Genomic DNA, 21672 nt, shown 5'->3' on the forward strand with positions numbered 1-21672 from the left:
ATTACCACAACAAACCATTAACCACATATCCACCTATTCCAAATCTAAACCAATACAAATTTATTATCAAACCATCAGTGGTATCAGAGCTCCGTTCAATCATATATCACTGGGCGTAATCTTTTCCACTCATCAACATGAGTTCGGAGTACAATCGCTCTTCACTAACTCTTCCAATTTTCCATGGAGAAAACTATGATTTTTGGTCCATCAAAATGAGGACCTATTTTCGATCACAAAATCTATGGAAAATTGTTGAAGAAGGAATCACTATTGCGGAAGATATTACAACTCTTTCGGAAGATCAAAAGAAGGCACTGGAGGATAATCAACAAAAGGATTCTTATGCATTATATTGCTTGCAGCAAGCTATGGCAGACAATCTTTTTCTACGAATAATGGGCGCAGCAACAGCAAAAGAAGCATGGGACACGCTGCAGGAGGAGTTCCAAGGAACCGTCAAGGTACGCACAGTTAGACTACAAAAGCTTAGAAGAGATTTTGAGAATCTTAGAATGAAAGATAATGAGACTTCAAAAGATTACTATTCTAGAATTAAAGAAATAGTAAATCAAATGGGAGCCTATGGAGAAATAATTTCTGACAAGAATATAGTACAAAAGATACTAATTTCTTGTACAGAAAAATACCATTCAATAGTTTCTGTGATAGAGGAAACAAAAGATTTAGAAACTCTATCACCAACTGAACTAATGGGCTCTCTTAAAGCATATGAAAGTAGACGAGAAAGGCATAAGGAAAGTGAAGTTGAAAATGCCTTTCAGTCTAAAATCAATTCGCGGTCTCAAAAACCAAAAGCTGATGGGAAAAGGACACAAGAAAAACAAAAAGAAAATAACGACAAGTATCCTCCATGTGGCATTTGTTAAAGAAAAAGTCACTTGGAGAAAGACTGCTGGTTCAAAGGAAAACCACAGTGCCAAAATTAAAAAAAATTTGGCCACACTAAAAAAACTTGTCGTTTAAAGAAATCCCATCAAGCTAACTTTTCCGAAGAGAAAAATGATGAAACTACTCTCTTCTATGTCTGCCAAGCTGCAACAGAAGAAGGAAAAGATACTTGGTATCTTGACAGTGGTTGCAGTAACTGTTGGGTTTTATGCCCTAAATAAAACTCATTTCAATATAATCAGATTTACTTATTAATATAGATCAAAAATAACATTTAATGTTGTATGGTTCACATGATTTATTTCATGATTATATGTACATAATGTATAAATTCATCTGAAACCCTTTTCACATACTTGATCCTGTTTATTGTGCCGTCAACACATTGGAAAGTAAACATGACTATGTGAATAAAGTTTCCTAGATTTATCAGACATAGGGTTTTACTGTTGGAATTTATTTTACCAGGATCTTAGATCTACTTACAAGTATGTTTATTAACACCCTAAATATGAACTTTCTAAAACGATAAATTAAACACATATAAAGTTTAAGAAACCTTACATTGGGTGCAGCGGAATATAATGACTCCTTCCGTTCAGATATCTAGCCCTTGATTCCTTTACGTAGCGAGCATTATCAATATCTGAACCTGGATCTCTTTCTCTGAATCTTTGATGCTGAAACTCCTTTGCTGATGATCTTTCTTCACGATCTTCCTCACTATGATTGAGGTATCACTTGCTGTGTGTGGGCACTACTCATACACTAAGGATTTCGAAATTCAAGAGGAAGAGAGAGAGAGGGGGTTTGGCCAAAGATAAGGAGAGAGAAGGCTCACGTTTTTCTCTGAAGGAAAAATATAAAATTTAAGTGTAATTTTCCTGAAGCCTTCACTATCTATTTATAGCATTCCACTAGGGTTAGGTTTGAATTATTTGGCATTAAAATAATGAAAATATCAGAGGGAAAACCCTACAAAAGTGGCCGGCCATGCAAGGTGGAATTGGGCCTCACTTTTTGCAATTTTGCAGTTTTATCTTTTGTACATCTGATTTTCTCAAAAACGCCAATTTTCTAATTCAACCATTTAAATGCCAATTCTAACTATTTCATAACTATAAATAATTATTAAATAATATTGTCATTTATCATATTTATTAATTGAACCATACAAAGTATCATAATTAACAAATATGCCCCTATAACTCTTTCTTTACAATTTCGCCCTTACTTAGTGAAAAATTCACAAATAGACATAGTCTAATTTGTGAATTATAATTGATTAATCAAAACCAATTACATGAGTCTTACAAGCAATATCATCTCAACTAGTGGGGGGACCATGGGTCTATATAACCGAGCTTCCAATAAGTAGATCAAGAATTTAGCACTAAAATTCACTAACTTATTAATTCTTCGTTGAATCCACGCATAGAACTTAGAATTGCACTCTCAGTATATAGAATGCTCTATATGTTCCACCATATAGACACATCATTAGTTATCCATTGTTATAATCCTAATGTGATCAATGATCCTCTATATGAATGATCTACACTGTAAAAGGGATTAAATTACCGTTACACCCTACAATGTATTTATTCCTTAAAACACTTGACCCCGTATAAATGATATTTCAGCTTATGTGAAATAAGTACTCCACCATTTATGTTCGTTTGGTCAAGCTCGAAGGAGATCATCCTTTGCTTACTATTCGCCAGATAGAAGCTATAGATTCCATGTTTATGATAGCGCTCCCACTCAATTGCACTACCGTGTTCCCAAAATGTACGTATCACCCTGACCTAAAAGTAGGCTTAACTAACAAATCAAAGAACACGAATAGCCTTTCAAGATTGAGCCTAATCATATCAGGATTAAGATCATTTAATCTAGGATCAACTAGGCGATATTGACTTGAATAGATATTACGGTAAATTTAATAAATCTAAGTCAAAGTTCAATATCGGTCCCTTCCGATGCATACTCCATGCATCCAACCTGAGCTTTACTTTAACCAATGCTCTGGAAAGAACATAGCATTTCTCCAAATGCAAGTAAACTCTGTTGTAGATTATCATATCAGTAAAACCCTATGTCTGATAAATCTAGGAAACTTTATTCACATAGTCATGTTTACTTTCCAATGTGTTGACGGCACAATAAACAGGATCAAGTATGTGAAAAGGGTTTCAGATGAATTCATACATTATGTACATATAATCATGAAATAAATCATGTGAACCATGCAACATTAAATGTTATTTCTGATCTATATTAATAAGTAAATCTGATTATATTGAAATGAGTTTTATTTAGGGCATAAAACCCAACAAACTCCCACTTGCACTAATATAAAACAAAAAGTGCGTTTCAAATAATCTCAACACCTTGATAAACAAATCAAGTGTAGTAGTAGTAAACTCCTCGTAATAGGATCTGAAAGGTTGAATTAACCACAACCTTTTCTCCACCATTACTCTTCCTTAATCACAAAATCATTGATAATGTGAAATTCCTCTCTATATGTCTACTCTCTTGGGATACTGGATTCTATATCTTTGGCAACTACTTTTGGTTAATCAGGAAATTAACACTAGTAGTTTAAGGCAATTTGGAATGGTGCCAAAGATGTATAGAACTTTCCTTAGACTGAATAAGTACCTTTCCTGCAACTTACATTCAGTCTCTCTCTGATAGACCTAGAGATTTCAGATAGGTTTTTACACTTCTCCAAAATCACTATTCCACCCCCAGAGTAACCACCATCTTATCAAAAAGATTTACTAGCACAAAGGCAAATTTTGAAATCTGATATGGTGTAGTCTAAGAGTTTTAAACACACCCTTATAGACTAACATTTAGTTCCTCTTCTTAATCTTAGGATTTACTTGATTGTCTTCCAATGTTCTTCTCCTGGATTAATCTGATACCTACTCATTGCTCCCACTCAACAGCAGGTGTCTGGTCTAAGGCATACAAAAGCATATCTAAGACCTCTCACTGTTGATATAAGAAATGACTTTATCTTTTCTGGAATAGTTGAGACTTTTCCTTAGATAAATAAAATCTATGTCTAAGAAGTTGTGAAGCTTTTATAGATTGCCATTAGAAAGAAAATGCTTCAGCATCTTACTAAAGTAAGTTGCTTGCATTAGAGTAAGTAATTCCCAGGTATACCACAAGCCATAGGTTTAGATAAATGAAACCTATAATACTAGGAATAGGAAGTTTGTTAAGTCCGTTGAATAGACTTATAAACGAAAATTCCCTTTTATGTCCTTGTAATAGAAAACTTTAGGTTACTCCATGTGAATGGATTAAACCATAGTTCTATTGGCTTTCTTCTTAGTTTCTTATCTTGACAATCCATTACTTGTTTAAACTCACAATGGATTTTAATCACTAGTGTCTCCCAAGTCATAAGAAGGTGAGTTCCTAGAAACTCTCCCACTACGACAAGGTACCGTGAATTATGTCAAAGAAAACTAAATGGTATTGATCTCTTCGGTTGTGACAAGACAACAGAGGCAGTGGGATCATCATATGTCAAATAAGATGACAGAACACTTTTGGAATCAAGAAATAATATCTCCTTTATTTGCTACTTGTTTTCAGACTTAGTCATTTTCTTAGAAAAGTAGTATTTGTTTGAACAAACACTTTCTTATCTATTGACAGTGGGATGGTCCACCTTTAATCACTTAGAATAGCTAACAAACCATGGTTAACAGTTCTAGCTTTTCTTAAGATTTTGATTAGGTCATCCATGAATCTAGTAATGATTTACATGAAGTATACAACCATTACATCATTCTGAAATTGTATTCCCATAGAAGGATTTAGGCAACGACTAGTAACCAATCATCAATATGCAACTCGAAATTTCTGGGGAGGTAAGTTTGGATATAATTCAAAATCAATTTAATGATCTTTGAACTGCATATCTACTAACTATTTCTCCACCCCTATCAGTTCGCAAGATCTTTAACCACTTACCTTAATGGTTTTAACCATTGCTAGAAATTTAGAAATTTTTCAAACATTTCAAATTTCCTTGCATAACGTATAATTTAGAGTGATCGTTTTAAGAATACAACGAAAAACTCATATCCACTCCTAAAATTACATCCATCTGCGAATGAGATGAACTACTTTCAGTGGATATAGGCATATTAACTCTTTGCAGAGATTGATCTTGTCAATTCCACTATGAACAAGATACAAATGCCATAGATAAAAAAAAAATGTGGTAGTGTCTTTTGATGACATAGGTTTAGTTACATCAAAGATTTCTTAGAATAGTGCAAGTGGATCCTGGTCACAAAATACCTAACTCATATTCCATACAGTTTGAATCCATTAATAGAAGATGGATATTAAACACTTGAGAAAGTGTAACTGTATTGTATTCTGGAATTAGAAATATAAGAAAATTTCTATTTGGAATCTAAAATTAAAGTCAAAGACTTAAATTTATACCAAATATAATGAGTAATTCTTTCTTGGACCACCACTACTATTTAATTCTAAGTCTGATTTGCCCATACAAGTAGGAGATTACTAAGATTGAGGATTTATATCAATTGGGAATAGAATTTCGGGATTATAATCATAAGCGTCATTTAATTCCTTAAGAGAAAATATAGAATGACATGAAATGATTTATAGACCATTCATCCAATGATATGTTTTTAAAGCTAATTCGAAATGAATAAGCTAAGAGGAATTAGGATAATTTCGTTTAAAATAAGAATCCAACGATGCTTCGATTAGCGAAAGTCAAAGTAATCTTATTTATACAATCTTCTTGTTTCATATCGTAAAAATACTAGTCTAAGGTGTCATCAATTGATAAATAGCTAGATGTCGCATATACAATATTTATCTTTCGAGATCTAACACTATTATGTATGTCTAATGGTGAAAATCCACTAGGGATTTATCTCATTAGATAAACAAGCCAAGTTAGACCAACAATGAAGATTCGAAATTAAACTACAACTTAATAACAGAAAATAACATGGTTCAATATAAATTCATACACAATTCAGAAATTATAAGCATATAGCAAGTAGGAATGACAAGTGAAAATACTAAAACATACAATCCTAAATAATTTTCAAGGTTTTTCAACAAACTGATACAGTGTCCCGTTTAGGCGAGAGTCAAAGCATCATCCATTGAATAGAGTTGTCAGCTCATCTAAAATGATAAACATTCTAGCAACCTTTTATTCGATCAAGATTGGAATTCAGCGTTGTCCCGTTTAGGCGAGAGTCAAGGCAATTCTATCTTATGAGCTTCCACCATTGTTTCATAATTTGCAAGTCAAGTATGGTTGCCACCATTAGGGTGATCCATACCATACAAAACACTTACAAACTACTTATCATGCGAGGTTAAACGGTGCAAAATTGCTAATGAACGTTCCTCCATTAGGGAGGATTACTCGCTAAAACAGACGCGGTGTAAAACCCACAATGGAGATCGAATGTCTTAATAATAAAGCTCATTATTTAAAGAGAGTTGTATTTTCTTTGATTCTCTTTATTTAATCTATTTATTTTAAATTTCCAATTTAGAATGAAAAATTCTAAATATAAATTTTAATTTAATATTTATAAATTTTACTTAGATGGATATGAAAATAACATGAATTATTTCCATCTTAGTAATAATTTCCAATAAATATTTAGAAAAATATTCAATTTAAGTTGTTACAAAATTAATTTAAATTAATTTACAACTCAAATTTAATTTTTTATAAATATATATTGCATTTCGGAAAATTAAAGTATATAAGAATACAATTTTCGAAAAATGCATATTAAAATAAAAAAATAAATCCTGGACAAATTATTCTAATTTAATGTTGGCCCAAAATTAATTAATAAAATTAATTTACAACAAAAAATATAATTTTTCTATTTAATTAAATATATAAGAAAAATTTCAAATATTTAAGTATGATGATGAAAATCAACTTAAATATTAATTTTCTATTTAATTAAATACACAAGAAAAATACTTCAAGCAAAAATATCAACTATCTAGATTTTCCTTTGACTAATTAATTTAATTTCTAATAATATACTTTAATTCAATTTATTTTAAATTAATCAATAAATTAAAAAATCATTGATTTAAGTTGATCCAAGAATTAATTAAAATAAATAATTAATTTACAACTGAATCTATTTTTCAAGATAAAATTCGAAATTCCAGCATTTAAGAAATGCAATTTCGAAATTTGATTAACAAAATAAAGAAACAATATATTTTGAAAATTATTTAAATTTAGTTGAAAAAATAAATTTCAACTAAAAGTAATTTTCTATTTAATTAAGTGTCATGAAAAAGAAATATTTAAGTATCATGATGAAAATCAACTTAGATATTTAATTTTCAAATTAATTAAATGTATTAAATTCAAGAAATAAATAATTAAGTGTAGAGAAGGCTTAATTATTAATCTCTAGTTTATAACTAGGAAAAATATACTTAAAATAAATTGTACCAAAATTAATTATATAAATAATTAATTTCACAATGTATAATATTTTCCTATTTAATATTAGAAATAATAAGTAGTCTAGAAATAATTATCTAGAAAATATCTTATTTGACTAAGTATCTTTTCTACAAAATTTGAAAAAATATCTAATTTAAGTTGTATTAGAAAAAATCTAGAACTTAAATATTTTCAAATTTAAATTTAATTAAATATCAAAAATTAAGTTGTAACCACTTAATTCAAAAATATTCCATTTTAAGTTAATATTCGAAAAGATATTAACTTAAAAAAAATATCTAAAATATTCCATTTTAAGTTAATATTCGAAAAGATATTAACTTAAAAAATATCTAAAGAATCTTAATAACCAATTCCTAAAATTCCTCAACTTAATTTTGAAATTTAAAATTCAAAAGATATTCAGATTTAAGTTGGTTAGTTGTAGATAACTAAATATCAACTTAAATAGGAATATTTAATGAAAAATTTAAATTAAGCTCCAGAAAGAATCTAGATGGTTATAATTCTATATTTAATTAAATACAAGAAAATACATATAGTTTAGCTTAGAATAAAGAATTCTTTAAACTATAATTTTCTTAAATTAATTTCAAAATAAATGAAATTAATTATGTTGCTAATCAATTTTATTAGGTTAAACTAGTGTAATTAACCTAGTACAGTTGTTCAAATCAGGCAAATGGGCCTTCACAATTGGGGTGGTTCATGTGAGGGGTCTTGGGTTCAGTATGTCGTACCCACTACTATGGCTCCCAACTCTCACACAAGGCCCAAAAGAGAGGAATTTAACCTTAATAAGAACAACTGTTATTAATTGAATAAGCCCAATAACTAAATGGGCCTAAATAAATTCTATCAAGAACTATGATAATTTATTTTAGCAACAACAACCTATATGCATCTATAATCAAATTAAACCCATAGGCTCACACAGGCACACTTTGGATGGGTCCTATCACGTTGCTAGGTCATACACAGATGAAAGAAGATTGTAAATATACCTGTTACAAATTATTAACTTGACCAAGGGAGCCATCAGATCATTAGATCTGGCAAAAAGTAACCATGGCTATTTGCAATCAAGTAATAATAGGTTTTGAAAACTTACAAACAAGCTAAAACACATACTCCTGCAACAAGGTTAGCTGGATAGTTGGATGTAGGATTTATTTAATTTTAAATTAAATAATTAATTTCGAAAATAATTAATTAAATAATAAAAAAAAATTCGAAAAATTTAAAAAAAAATTGAAAAATTCGAAATTTTTAAAAAATTTAAATTTGAAATTAAACCTACAATTTTTGAAAAATTAGGTTTCAACCAACCTAAATATCATTTCAAAAATTTGCTAACTACTTTTAAATTTTAAATGTTATTTTATAAATAAAAATTAAATAAAAAATTAGAAAAGATAAATAAATATCTTTTTCAAATTTTAAATGTAATTTAAATAAATAAAATAACAAAATTTAAAAAATTAGCAAAATATCTTATATCATTTAAGAACTACATGATTATAAATATCTTAATTTTAAATTTAAAATAAGATAAGATATAATCAAATTTTAAAATAAGATAGATTTTTAAGCAAGAAGATAGATACTAATTCTATTCAAATTCAAATTACACTAATATCTTGAATTAAATTTAAAAAATATTAAATTAATTCAAAATGATAATTAGAATTGAATTAGGAATAGTAATAGTATAAATACAAAACTATACCAAAAATCGGAAGTTAATTCCATGAAAAAGCATGAAAAATCAAAGAAAAACGAAAAAATTGTGAACTGTACGGACAGATTTGCGATCGCTGGAAAATATCAGCACAGCCCCGATTTTTTCAAATCTTCAAAAATTCATAACTAATTCAAATAAAATTGAAATTAAGTTCTGTAAAAGGCTAACTTGCTTAATTTTTCCCATACTATCCAATAAAAATAATTCCAGAAACAAAATCGTAATTATTTTTCACGAAAATTTACAATCATCAAATAACACTCAATACAACATAATACCATCCAAAGAACATACAAACAATCGTTTTAAAGTCCAAATTTCTTGCAAGTAAATCAATTACCATGGCTCTGAGGCCAGTTGTTGGAATTTATTTTACCAGGATCTTAGATCTACTTACAAGTATGTTTATTAACACCCTAAATATGAACTTTCTAAAACGATAAATTAAACACATATAAAGTTTAAGAAACCTTACATTGGGTGCAGCGGAATATAATGACTCATTCCGTTCAAATATCTAGCCCTTGATTCCTTTCTGTAGCAGAGCATTATCAATATCTGAACCTGGATCTCTTTCTCTGAATCTTTGATGCTGAAACTCCTTTGCTGATGATCTTTCTTCACGATCTTCCTCACTATGATTGAGGTATCACTTGCTGTGTGTGGGCACTACTCATACACTAAGGAATTCGAAATTCAAGAGGAAGAGAGAGAGAGAGTGGGTTTGGCCAAAGATAGGGAGAGAGAAGGCTCACGTTTTTCTCTGAAGGAAAAATATAAAATTTAAGTGTAATTTTCCTGAAGCCTTCACTATCTATTTATAGTGTTCCACTAGGGTTAGGTTTGAATTATTTGGCATTAAAATAATGAAAATATCAGAGGGAAAACCCTACAAAAGTGGCCGGCCATGCAAGGTGGAATTGGGCCTCACTTTTTGCAATTTTACAGTTTTATCTTTTGTACATCTGATTTTCTCAAAAACGCCAATTTTCTAATTCAACCATTTAAATGCCAATTCTAACTATTTCATAACTATAAATAATTATTAAATAATATTGTCATTTATCATATTTATTAATTGAACCATACAAAGTATCATAATTAACAAATATGCCCCTATAACTCTTTCTTTACAATTTCGCCCTTACTTAGTGAAAAATTCACAAATAGACATAGTCTAATTTGTGAATTATAATTGATTAATCAAAACCAATTACATGAGTCTTACAAGCAATATCATCTCAACTAGTGGGGGGACCATGGGTCTATATAACCGAGCTTCCAATAAGTAGATCAAGAATTTAGCACTAAAATTCACTAACTTATTAATTCTTCGTTGAATCCACGCATAGAACTTAGAATTGCACTCTCAGTATATAGAATGCTCTATATGTTCCACCATATAGACACATCATTAGTTATCCATTGTTATAATCCTAATGTGATCAATGATCCTCTATATGAATGATCTACACTGTAAAAGGGATTAAATTACCGTTACACCCTACAATGTATTTATTCCTTAAAACACTTGACCCCGTATAAATGATATTTCAGCTTATGTGAAATGAGTACTCCACCATTTATGTTCGTTTGGTCAAGCTCGAAGGAGATCATCCTTTGCTTACTATTCGCCAGATAGAAGCTATAGATTCCATGTTTATGATAGCCCTCCCACTCAATTGCACTACCGTGTTCCCAAAATGTACGTATCACCCTGACCTAAAAGTAGGCTTAACTAACAAATCAAAGAACACGAATAGCCTTTCAAGATTGAGCCTAATCATATCAGGATTAAGATCATTTGATCTAGGATCAAATAGGCAATATTGACTTGAATAGATATTACGGTAAATTTAATAAATCTAAGTCAAAGTTCAATATCGGTCCCTTCCGATGCATATTCCATGCATCCAACCTGAGCTTTACTTTAACCAATGCTCTGGAAAGAACATAGCATTTCTCCAAATGCAAGTAAACTCTGTTGTAGATTATCATATCAGTAAAACCCTATGTCTGATAAATCTAGGAAACTTTATTCACATAGTCATGTTTACTTTCCAATGTGTTGACGGCACAATAAACAGGATCAAGTATGTGAAAAGGGTTTCAGATGAATTCATACATTATGTACATATAATCATGAAATAAATCATGTGAACCATGCAACATTAAATGTTATTTCTGATCTATATTAATAAGTAAATCTGATTATATTGACATGAGTTTTATTTAGGGCATAAAACCCAACATTTACTTATATGATAATCTACAACAAGAGTTTACTTGTATTTGGAGAAATGCTATGTTCTTTCCAGGGCATTGGTTAAAGTAAAGCTCAGGTTGGATGCATGGAGTATGCATCGGAAGGGACCGATATTGAACTTTGACTTAGATTTATTAAACTTACCGTTATATCTATTCAAGTCAATATCGCCAAGTTGATCCTAGATCAAATGATCTTAATCCTGATATGATTAGGCTCAACCTCGAGAGGCTATTCGTGTTCTTTGATTTGTTAGTTAAGCCTACTTTTAGGTCAGGGTGATACGTACATTTTGGGAACACGGTAGTGCAATTGAGTGGGAGCGCTAACATAAACATGGAATCTATAGCTTCTATCTGGCGAATAATAAGCAAAGGATGATCTCCTTCGAGCTTGACCAAACGAACATAAATGGTGGAGTACTCATTTCACATAAGTTGAAATATCATTTATACGGGGTCAAGTGTTTTAAGGAATAAATACATTGTAGGGTGTAACGGTAATTTAATCCCTTTACAGTGTAGATCATTCATATAGAGGATCAGTGATCACATTAGGATTATAACAATGGATAACTAATGATGCGTCTATATGGTGGAACATATAGAGCATTATATATACTGAGAGTGCAATTCTAAGTTCTATGCGTGGATTCAACGAAGAATTAATAAGTTAGTGAATTTTAGTGCTAAATTCTTGATCTACTTATTGGAAGCTCGGTTATATAGACCCATGGTCCCCCCACTAGTTGAGATAATATTGCTTGTAAGACTCATGTAATTGGTTTTGATTAATCAATTATAATTCTCAAATTAGACTATGTCTATTTGTGAATTTTTCACTAAGTAAGGGTGAAATTGTAAAGAAAGAGTTATTAGGGGCATATTTGTTAATTATGATACTTTGTATGGTTCAATTAATAAATATGATAAATGACAATATTATTTAATAATTATTTATAGTTATTAAATAGTTAGAATTGGCATTTAAATGGTTGAATTTGAAAATGGGCGTTTTTGAGAAAATCAGATGCAGAAAAGATAAAACTGCAAAATTGCAAAAAGTGAGGCCCAAATCCACTATGTAGGGCCGGCCACTGCTGTAGGGTTTTTCCCTCTGATATTTTCATTATTTTAATGCCAAATAATTCAAACCTAACCCTAGTGGAATGCTATAAATAGATAGTGAAGGCTTCAGGAAATTTACACTAAAATTTCTACACTTTTTCTGACACTTCTAATTCAGAAAAAACTGAGCCTTCTCTCTCCCTATCTTTGGCCGAACCCACTCTCTCTCTCTTCCTCTTGAGATTTCGAAATCCTTAGTGTATGAGTAGTGCCCACACACAGCAAGTGATACCTCAATCATAGTGAGGAAGATCGTGAAGAAAGACTTTCAGCAAGAAGGAGTTTCAGCATCAAAGATTCAGAGAAAGAGATCCAGGTTCAGATATTGATAATGCTCTGCTACAGAAAGGAAGCAAGGGCTAGATATCTGAACGGAAGGAGTCATTTAATTCCGCTGCACCCAATGTAAGGTTTCTTTAACTTTATATGTGTTTATTTCATCGTTTTAGAAAGTTCATATTTAGGGTGTTAATAAACATACTTGTGAGTAGATCTAAGATCCTGGTAAAATAATTTCCAATAGTAACCACATGACGAAAAATGAAGGCATCTTTTGTAGTCTTGATAGATCCAAGACTAAAGTCAAAATCGGTAATGGTGACTTCATGGAAGCAGTCGGCAAAGGCACCATTGCCATTGACACTAAAAAGGGCAAGAGATACATCAATGATGTACTCTTGGTACCCAACATTGATCAAAACCTACTTAGCGTAGGTCAAATGATTGAAAAAGGGTACTCTTTGCATTTTGAAGGAAATTCTTGCACAATATATGATAAGCAAGATAAATCCTTTCAAATTGCAAAGGTAAAAATGAAAGAAAATAGATGCTTTCCTATACAATGGAGATATGCAAGTAGTGTTGCAATGCAAGCACAAACAGATGAATCATGGCTTTGGCATAGAAGGTTCGGTCACTTTAACTTCCATGGGCTAAAGATCCTCAAGCAGAAGAATATGATGGGAGACCTCCCAACAATCAAGGAGATCAACACAGTCTGCAAAGGATGCATGCTCGGGAAACAACATCGACAACCTTTCCCATCCAGCAAAACTTGGAGAGCCAAAAAGCCACTGAGCTAGTCCATACTGACGTCTGCGGGGCAATGCGAACGCCATCAAATGACCAAAACAGGTACTTCATTCTCTTCATTGATGACTTTACTAGAATGACATGGGTTTATTTTATGCAACAAAAGTCGCAAGTCTTCAATATTTTCAAAAAGTTCAAACCCCGTGTCGAAAAACAAAGCGGTCACTACATCAAGACAATTAGAAGTGATAGAGGCAAAGAATACACTTCTAATGAATTCAACAAGTTCTGTGAAGATGAAGGGATGGAGCACCAACTCACTGTTGGATATGCACCAGAACAAAACGGCGTATCTGAGAGGAAAAATAGGACTGTTATGGAGGCTGCAAGAGCCACGTTGCTAGAGAAAGGTCTCCCAAAACGATTTTGGGCAGAGGCAGTAAGCACTGCAGTCTACTTGCTCAACCGATGTCCAACCAAAGCCGTGCAGAATAAGACACCAATCGAAGCTTGGAGCGGACGTAAGCCATCAGCAAAGCATCTCAAAGTCTTCGGCTGCATATGCTACAGTCACATTCCAAAAGAGAAAAGAGGCAAGCTTGATGAGAAAATTGAGAAAAGAATCTTCTTAGGCTATTGTACTCAATCAAAAGGTTATCGAGTCTATAGCTTAGAAACAAACAAGCTAATAATCAGTCGAGACGTAAAATTTGATGAAGATGCTGCATACAACTTGGAGACACAAGAAGTTGAAAAAAAGACAGTCAATATTCCTCTACAGCCAAGATAAGAAACTGATCAAAATGAAGTTCTTACTCAACCAACAACACAAGAACCTGCACAAGTCATAGAATCTCCGCCAGACTCACCAGTAAGGCGAACAAGACCACTAGCAGAAATCTACGAGACATGCAACTTAGTACTTATGGAGCCAGAATGCTTTGAAGCAGCTCATAAACAAGAAGTATGGAGAAAAGCTATGAATGAAGAGATAAAGATGATTATGAAGAATGAGACTTGGGAGCTTTTAGATCGTCCACAAGACAAAGATACTATAGGAGTCAAGTGGGTCTACAAGACAAAGCTCAACGCAGATGGCTCTATCCAAAAGCACAAAGCAAGATTAGTTGCGAAAGGATACTCACAACAATATGGAGTCGACTACAACGAAACATTTGCTCCAGTTGCACGCCTTGACACTATTAGGGCTTTAATAGCTCTAACTGCACAAAAGAAATGGAAGATTTTTCAACTCGATGTGAAGTCAGCATTCCTAAATGGTTATCTTGAAGAAGAAATTTATGTGGAGCAACCTCAAGGGTTCGTGGTACAAGGACAGGAAGATAAAGTCCTCAAATTGAAAAAGGCTTTATATGGCCTAAAGCAAGCTCCGCGAGCCTGGTATAGCAGAATTGACAGCTACTTTACCGAGCAAGGATTCAGGAGGAGCAAGAGTGAGCCAACTCTTTACATCAAAACTCAAGGTACAAATGATACACTAATTGTCTCTTTATACGTAGATGATCTCATCTACACAGGCAATAATGAGAAGATGATAAAGAAGTTTAAAGAAGACATGATGAAAAATTTTGAGATGACCGACCTGGGATTAATGCATTACTTTCTCGGGATCGAAATAACTCAAAAAGAAGATGGGATCTTCATCTTACAAAAGAAGTATACAGAGACACTATTGAAGAAATTCAAAATGGAGGGATGCAAGACTGTATCAACTCCATTAGACAACAACAAAGCTCTCAAGAAAGAAGATGGCTCACCGAAAGCTGATGAATCAAAATTTCGAAGTCTAATTGGCAGCCTACTATATCTAACTGCTACAAGACCAGACATAATGTACGCAGTTAGTCTCCTATCAAGATTCATGCATGATCCAAGTCAAGTTCACTACGGAGCAGCCAAGCGAATCCTCAGATACTTGCAAGGAACAAAATTCTACGGAATATGGTATGGAGTTACAAGTGACTCAAAACTTGTTGGCTACACAGATAGTGACTGGGCAGGGTCCATAGACGACATGAAGAGCACGTCAGGATATGCCTTCACACTTGGATCAGGAATATTTTCATGGGCATCAAAGAAGCAAGCAACTGTTGCGCAATCATCAGCAGAAGCAGAGTATATTGCAGCAGCAATGACTACAAGCCAAGCTATATGGCTTAAAAGAATACTAGAAGACATGGGAGAATCACAGAAGGAGGCTACAAAGATATATTGCGATAGAAAATCAGCTATAGCCATGGCGAAAAATCCAGTATTTCATAGTAGAACTAAACATATAAGCATCAAGTACCATTTCATCAGGGAAGCAGAAGCAAATAAAGAAATCGAGCTCAAACACTACAAGACTGAAGAGCAGGTAGCCGACATAATTCACAAAGGCACTACCTAGAGGAAAGTTCGAGCTATTGCGACACATGATCGGAGTTACCGAAATGTGTACCAAGGAGGAGTGATGAAAAGTGCTACACATTTCTACACTTTTCTTCTCTAGAAAATTTTAGTATTAACTACACAAAACTAAGAAAATTAGAGAAAACTAGAATTACCTAGAAACTATATTTGTAAGCTAAGAAACTTAGAAAATTCTAGAATATCTTAGAAAGTTAAATTGTAATTCAAAATAAGAAAAATCTAGAAAGTTGTAGTATCATCCTTAGCTCCCTATAAATACCAAGCTTGGGTTGAGGAGCTAGTGTAACAAAACAACCAACATCAAAAAACCAAAGTTCCAAACTATCAATAAAACTTTACTACTTTCTCAAACAACCCTCTCTTCTAAGCCAAACTCATTTGTTATACTGAATCAACAACTACTCATCAACATCACTACTTCACTACATTACCACAACAAACCATTAACCACATATCCACCAATTCCAAAGCTAAACCAATACAAATTTATTATCAAACCATCAATAATAAACTAAAAATAATTATAACAAAGCAACGGGAACAACACACTGCATCATTCTTGGGAAAATATAAACTGCAATTGCATTGTTGATCATTTTAAATTGTATTTTTTGTGCTGAACAGCTTGATGAATAACTCTACTTAGAACTTGAAAATTTAAGTAATTTTTTTTTTTCAATTTGATCATTTTTTGCGACATATACCTAGAATCTTCTGATTTCGTAGCTTATTTTTCGATGAGTCGTTAATATATTTTTGAATAGCCTATTGTGTATTTTTGACAACTTGTCAAATTTAAATAAACTATTTTTTTTCTATTTATATTTATTCTTTTAGATGCTCTCTAAAAATATTGTAATGTTATATAATGGATTGTGGAAAAAGAATAAAAATTCATGGAAATAGATTTCAATTGGTGTACGGTCCAGGTCAAGTTTGGTAAGTTGTGCAAACTTGTTAGGACCAAATTTTGACTTTTATCATTGGTAGTCTGTGTAAATTGTAATTGCATTTTGGGCTTGAAGACTATTTGTACTAAGTTTTGAGCCTAAGGAAAGTCCAACAACGTGCGATGTTGTTGACTGTATCATGGGTCATATTGGATGTTGGCTGGACGTCATTACTAAGACTCAGACTAGGATTAGAATTTTGGAATGATTTAAAAAGGAAAAAATTACACTCTACAACTTAATTTTAAATTATTTATATACTTACCGCTGCAAATTTTACTCATGAAAATGTGATTAATAATTTTGAAACGTGTACCGATATTAAACGCTCATGCTCCTTACTATTCAATCACGTTTATATATTTTTGTATCTTCTCAATTTTTTTAAACTGATATACTATTAACCATTCACTTAAATTTTTCTAGGCATATTTTACTTTTTCTCTCTGTTTTTGTTTTCTTTAATAAATTTAGATGTAATTCTCTCTTTCTTTCTCTCTCTATGTTTTTTTAAAGAGGATTCACTTTTTTCTTCTTTGTTTTTTTTTTCTTCAAAGGTTTAAAGAAAAATTTAGCCGCACTATTCATCACCTGACCTCAAAAATTATATTTTTATAATCTATTTTTTTTCAAGATAATTATTTTGACGTGTAAAAATATATATATTTTTACTGGTACCAAAAAATATACCCGAAATAAAAAGTAACTTTTAAATTTCTTTTCTATTTAGTTAACAGAATTTAATATGTCAATCAATTTTATTAGTTACTAAAAAATAGTGTGATATTTCATATTTAAAAAAATTTCTAGATTATATTATACCTAAGTTTATTTTATAACAATTTTATTAAATTTCTAAAATAACTTATAAAAAAATCACGTAATATCTTATAATTCAATACGACAACCAACATCATATATACATTACACTAGTTTTTGTTATTTCATATTTAAAAGTCACTAAAAGACATACTTTGAAGAAATCTATTTAATAAAGCTATTTTAATATGTTTTTTATATAAAGTAACCAAATGGTATTTTTTATTTCTAAAAAATATATATTTACCACATATTAAAATAGTATTTTATTATTTATATATGAAATATTATAAAATTAATTGTAATAACCCTTAAAATTAGTTGGCATACTAGTTTTGTTCAAATTTAAAATTTAGTTACTTCTTTGTTAATAATTTACGAAAAAAAAAAAGTTACTTTTATATTTTTTATCTTGAAAAATATATATATATGTTTCCCACAATTCAAAATATAGTTTAAAATTGCTAAAAAGAAGCCTCAAAGTATCTTAAATAATAAAATAACATAATATAGCCTAAAATTTTTTTAAAAAAAAAACATATTTTTAAAAGTTAACTAATTAAAATAAGCAACTAAATATGTAAGAGAAAAAAATTATCTTGAAATATTTTTTTTAATAAAAAGTAACTAATTGATAAATTATTTACATCAAAAGAAACTAAAAGATGTTTTTTTAAAAACTTGCATAACACTGAAATTTCTCAAAGCGAGATTTTTTTAATTTTTTTTCATTTTCGATAATTATTTTTAATTTCACAATCGAAGTTTTTTATCGAAGGCTTTGAGTAGCTTCAATGATGAGTTATCTTGGCACCTTCGATTAGCAACTGTAGAGTTTGTTTTGATTTTTGTTGATCGAAGCTTTTGTCAAGCTTTAATGGTGATTTTTATTGGCAAATTCGATCGACATTTTTGCAGAGCTTCGATGGCACAGGTTGTGGAGGTTTGAATAGTTGAAGGTTTCTTTTTGATTTTTTTTTGTTCTCAAATGGTTATATATGGTTCGGCAGTACGATATGTAAGGGGGTTGATCCCATTTTTTCTGGTTCGGTAGGAATTTTTTTGGTAAATTTTGGTAGAAATATACATATATAAGGTATTTTTGTTTTATTCGGTAACTGTAATATTAATTTGTTAATTTGGTATATTAGTAAAAATTCCCCTTTAAAAAGGGATTATTTAACAAAAATATAAAATCAACAAAAAAATTACAAAAATACGGTTTTACAGAATTTTAAAAATTTTATGATTTTTTTGATTTTATTTACAGAAAATACGGTCTTTTTATGTTGTAATCTTGTTAATTTGTTGTTGATTTTTTGTTATTTGTATGTTATTTTTTGTTGTTATTTTCATGTTACTTTTATGTAGTTTTCTTGTTGATTTTATGTTGTTTTTGTGTTTTTTTTGGAAAACTGTAAAAATGTAAAAAAAAAAAAACATTCTTTGAACGTAAAAATGTAAATATTTTATAAAAAGTGGTGTCTTATGTAATTCTTCCATTTAAAAAAGACACAAAAACAATAACAAAACTTACAAAAATATAGTTGTATGATTCTTTAAAATTTTATTTATGTAAAATATAATTTTTTGATGTACTTTTATGTTTAATGTATAAATTCTATTAAATCCAAAACATATAATTATTCATGATTATAGTGTTATCAATAGTGGAATATAATCATGATCATATTTTTCAAAGTTTATGTCCCATGATTTATCAATGTACTGGATTTACACAAATGTGATAATTAGCAATAAAGCTTACTTATACCTTGGATAAGTGTTATGTCATTTCTAATGTCAAAAAAAAAAAAGTGTTATGTCATTTCTAGGGTATTGGTAAAGTATGCTAGTATCGAATGTCTAGAGTATACATCGGTCTGAATCGATATTGAACTCATAAACTTACCGTTGTATTTTTCTAAGTCAATATCACTTAGTTGATCTTAATTAGATCAAAAGATCTTAATCCTGATATGGTTAAGTTCGATCTCAATTGTGTTATTTATGTTCCTAGAGTTGTTCATTAAAGCTGACCAATTGGATCGGTCCAATACTTACATATTGAGAATATGGTAATACAATTGAGTGGGAGTGCTAATCATAGATAAAGAATCTATAGCTTCTATCTAGACATAGAGGAGAAATGATAATTTCTTTTGAACTTTACTTAATAAAGATAAATGAAAGAGATCTTAATTTAGTAATTATATTACTTTATTGAAATATCATTTATAGGAAGCTAAGTGTTTTAAGGATAAAATACATTGAGGGGTAGAACGGTAAATTTGTCTCTACTTGATGTCTATCATCTATAGAGGATTTTTGATTTTTTAGATTATAACAATAGATAATTAATAGTGTATCTATATCTTAGAACATATAGAGTGTTCTAGATAATTAATAGTGCAATTCTGAATCTATAGTGGAGTTAGGAGGAATTAATAAGTTAGAGAATTTACTTGGTACATTCTAGATCTACTTATTGAAAGCTTAGTTGTATAGGTCCATGGTCCCCACACTAGTTGAGATAATACTGCTTAGTAGACTCAATTAATTGGTTTTAATTAATCAATTATAATTCTAAAATTAGACTATGTCTTATTTATGAATTTTCACTAAGGAATTGCTTAATTGAGAAGAATTAATGAGGTTTTGGGGTTTATTTGTTAATTAAGAGATTTTGTAAGGTCTAATTCATAAATAAGTTAAATAAAAATTTTATTTGATAATTAATTTTAATTATTAAATAAATAAATTTGACATTTAAAAAGGTTTAAAGTTAAAATATGTCGTTTGTGAAAGGAAGAGATGAATTATAAAATAAAATGGTAAAATTATAACTAGTGGTGTCCACACTAAGTAGTCGGTCACTTAAGGAGTAATTTAGCCATTTATTTATCTTTTTTTTTTAATTCATATATATTAAACCTAACCCTAGAAGGAATCCTATAGATAGAACATGACAGACTCATAACCTGAGAACTCATCATTAGTCTATTCTATCAGAAAATTTAAAAGAGAGGCTCCTCTCTCAAATTTTTGAGCTCTCTTCTTCTTCTCTCTCTAAATTTTGTCCATATAGTGATAGAGTACACACTCACTCATATCAAGTCAAGTACTCAATCATAATGTGAAAGATTGTGAAGAATCTAATACTTGAAGGAGATTTAGGCTTAGAACTTGTTATTACTATGCTACAGAACGAAACAAGATTTAGAGATCTGCGTGGAAGGAGCCATATAATTTTACTGCCACCAATGTAAGATTTTCTATAGCTTTATATGTGTTTATTTTCATTGTATTTTGGAATTCATGTTTAGGGTGTTATTATAGAATATAATCAACATACTTGTTAGTAAATCTAGATCCTGGTAAAATAACTTCTATCAACTAGCCTCAGAGCCATGGTAATGATTAACATTCATGAAATATGGATTTAAAATTATAATTTTGATGATTTGGATGTGTTCATATTGGTTTATATGCTTAATTGATGAATGTTTACAAATTTTCGACAATATACATATTTAGTTTTGTACTGGGAGTATTTTTTCTAGAAATTATATAAAAAATTAATAAAATTAGGCTTTTATAGAACTCAATTTGGATTTTTATTGAATTAGTTATGATTTTTTGAAGTTTAAAAATAAAATATCTAACCTAGGGTACATGTGCAGAGCTAAGTGCACCTCAGTCATGATTGAGCTTCAAACAAAGCTCTCCACCGAGGTTTCTTAGACAAATCCTATCTGAAGCATGCCTACGCTGAGGTTCCTCTCGCACATCTCCCTTGTCACACACGCGGGGAGTATGTAATGCATGCTCCCTTGTGTTGCCTTATTTTT

At 30.6% G+C, this 21672-nt stretch overlaps 1 protein-coding gene across 1 annotated transcript; it reads left to right on the forward strand.

Annotated features, from left to right (window-relative positions):
- Positions 1 to 215: 215 nt before the first annotated feature.
- Positions 216 to 890, forward strand: LOC133030538 (uncharacterized). Its single transcript, XM_061103315.1, has one exon. The coding sequence runs from the start codon at positions 216 to 218 to the stop codon at positions 888 to 890; it is 675 nt and encodes a 224-aa protein (XP_060959298.1).
- The last annotated feature ends 20782 nt before the right edge of the window (positions 891 to 21672 follow it).

The sequence above is a fragment of the Cannabis sativa genome, chromosome 8 (assembly GCF_029168945.1).
Source record: "Cannabis sativa cultivar Pink pepper isolate KNU-18-1 chromosome 8, ASM2916894v1, whole genome shotgun sequence".
Taxonomy (NCBI): Eukaryota; Viridiplantae; Streptophyta; class Magnoliopsida; order Rosales; family Cannabaceae; genus Cannabis; species Cannabis sativa.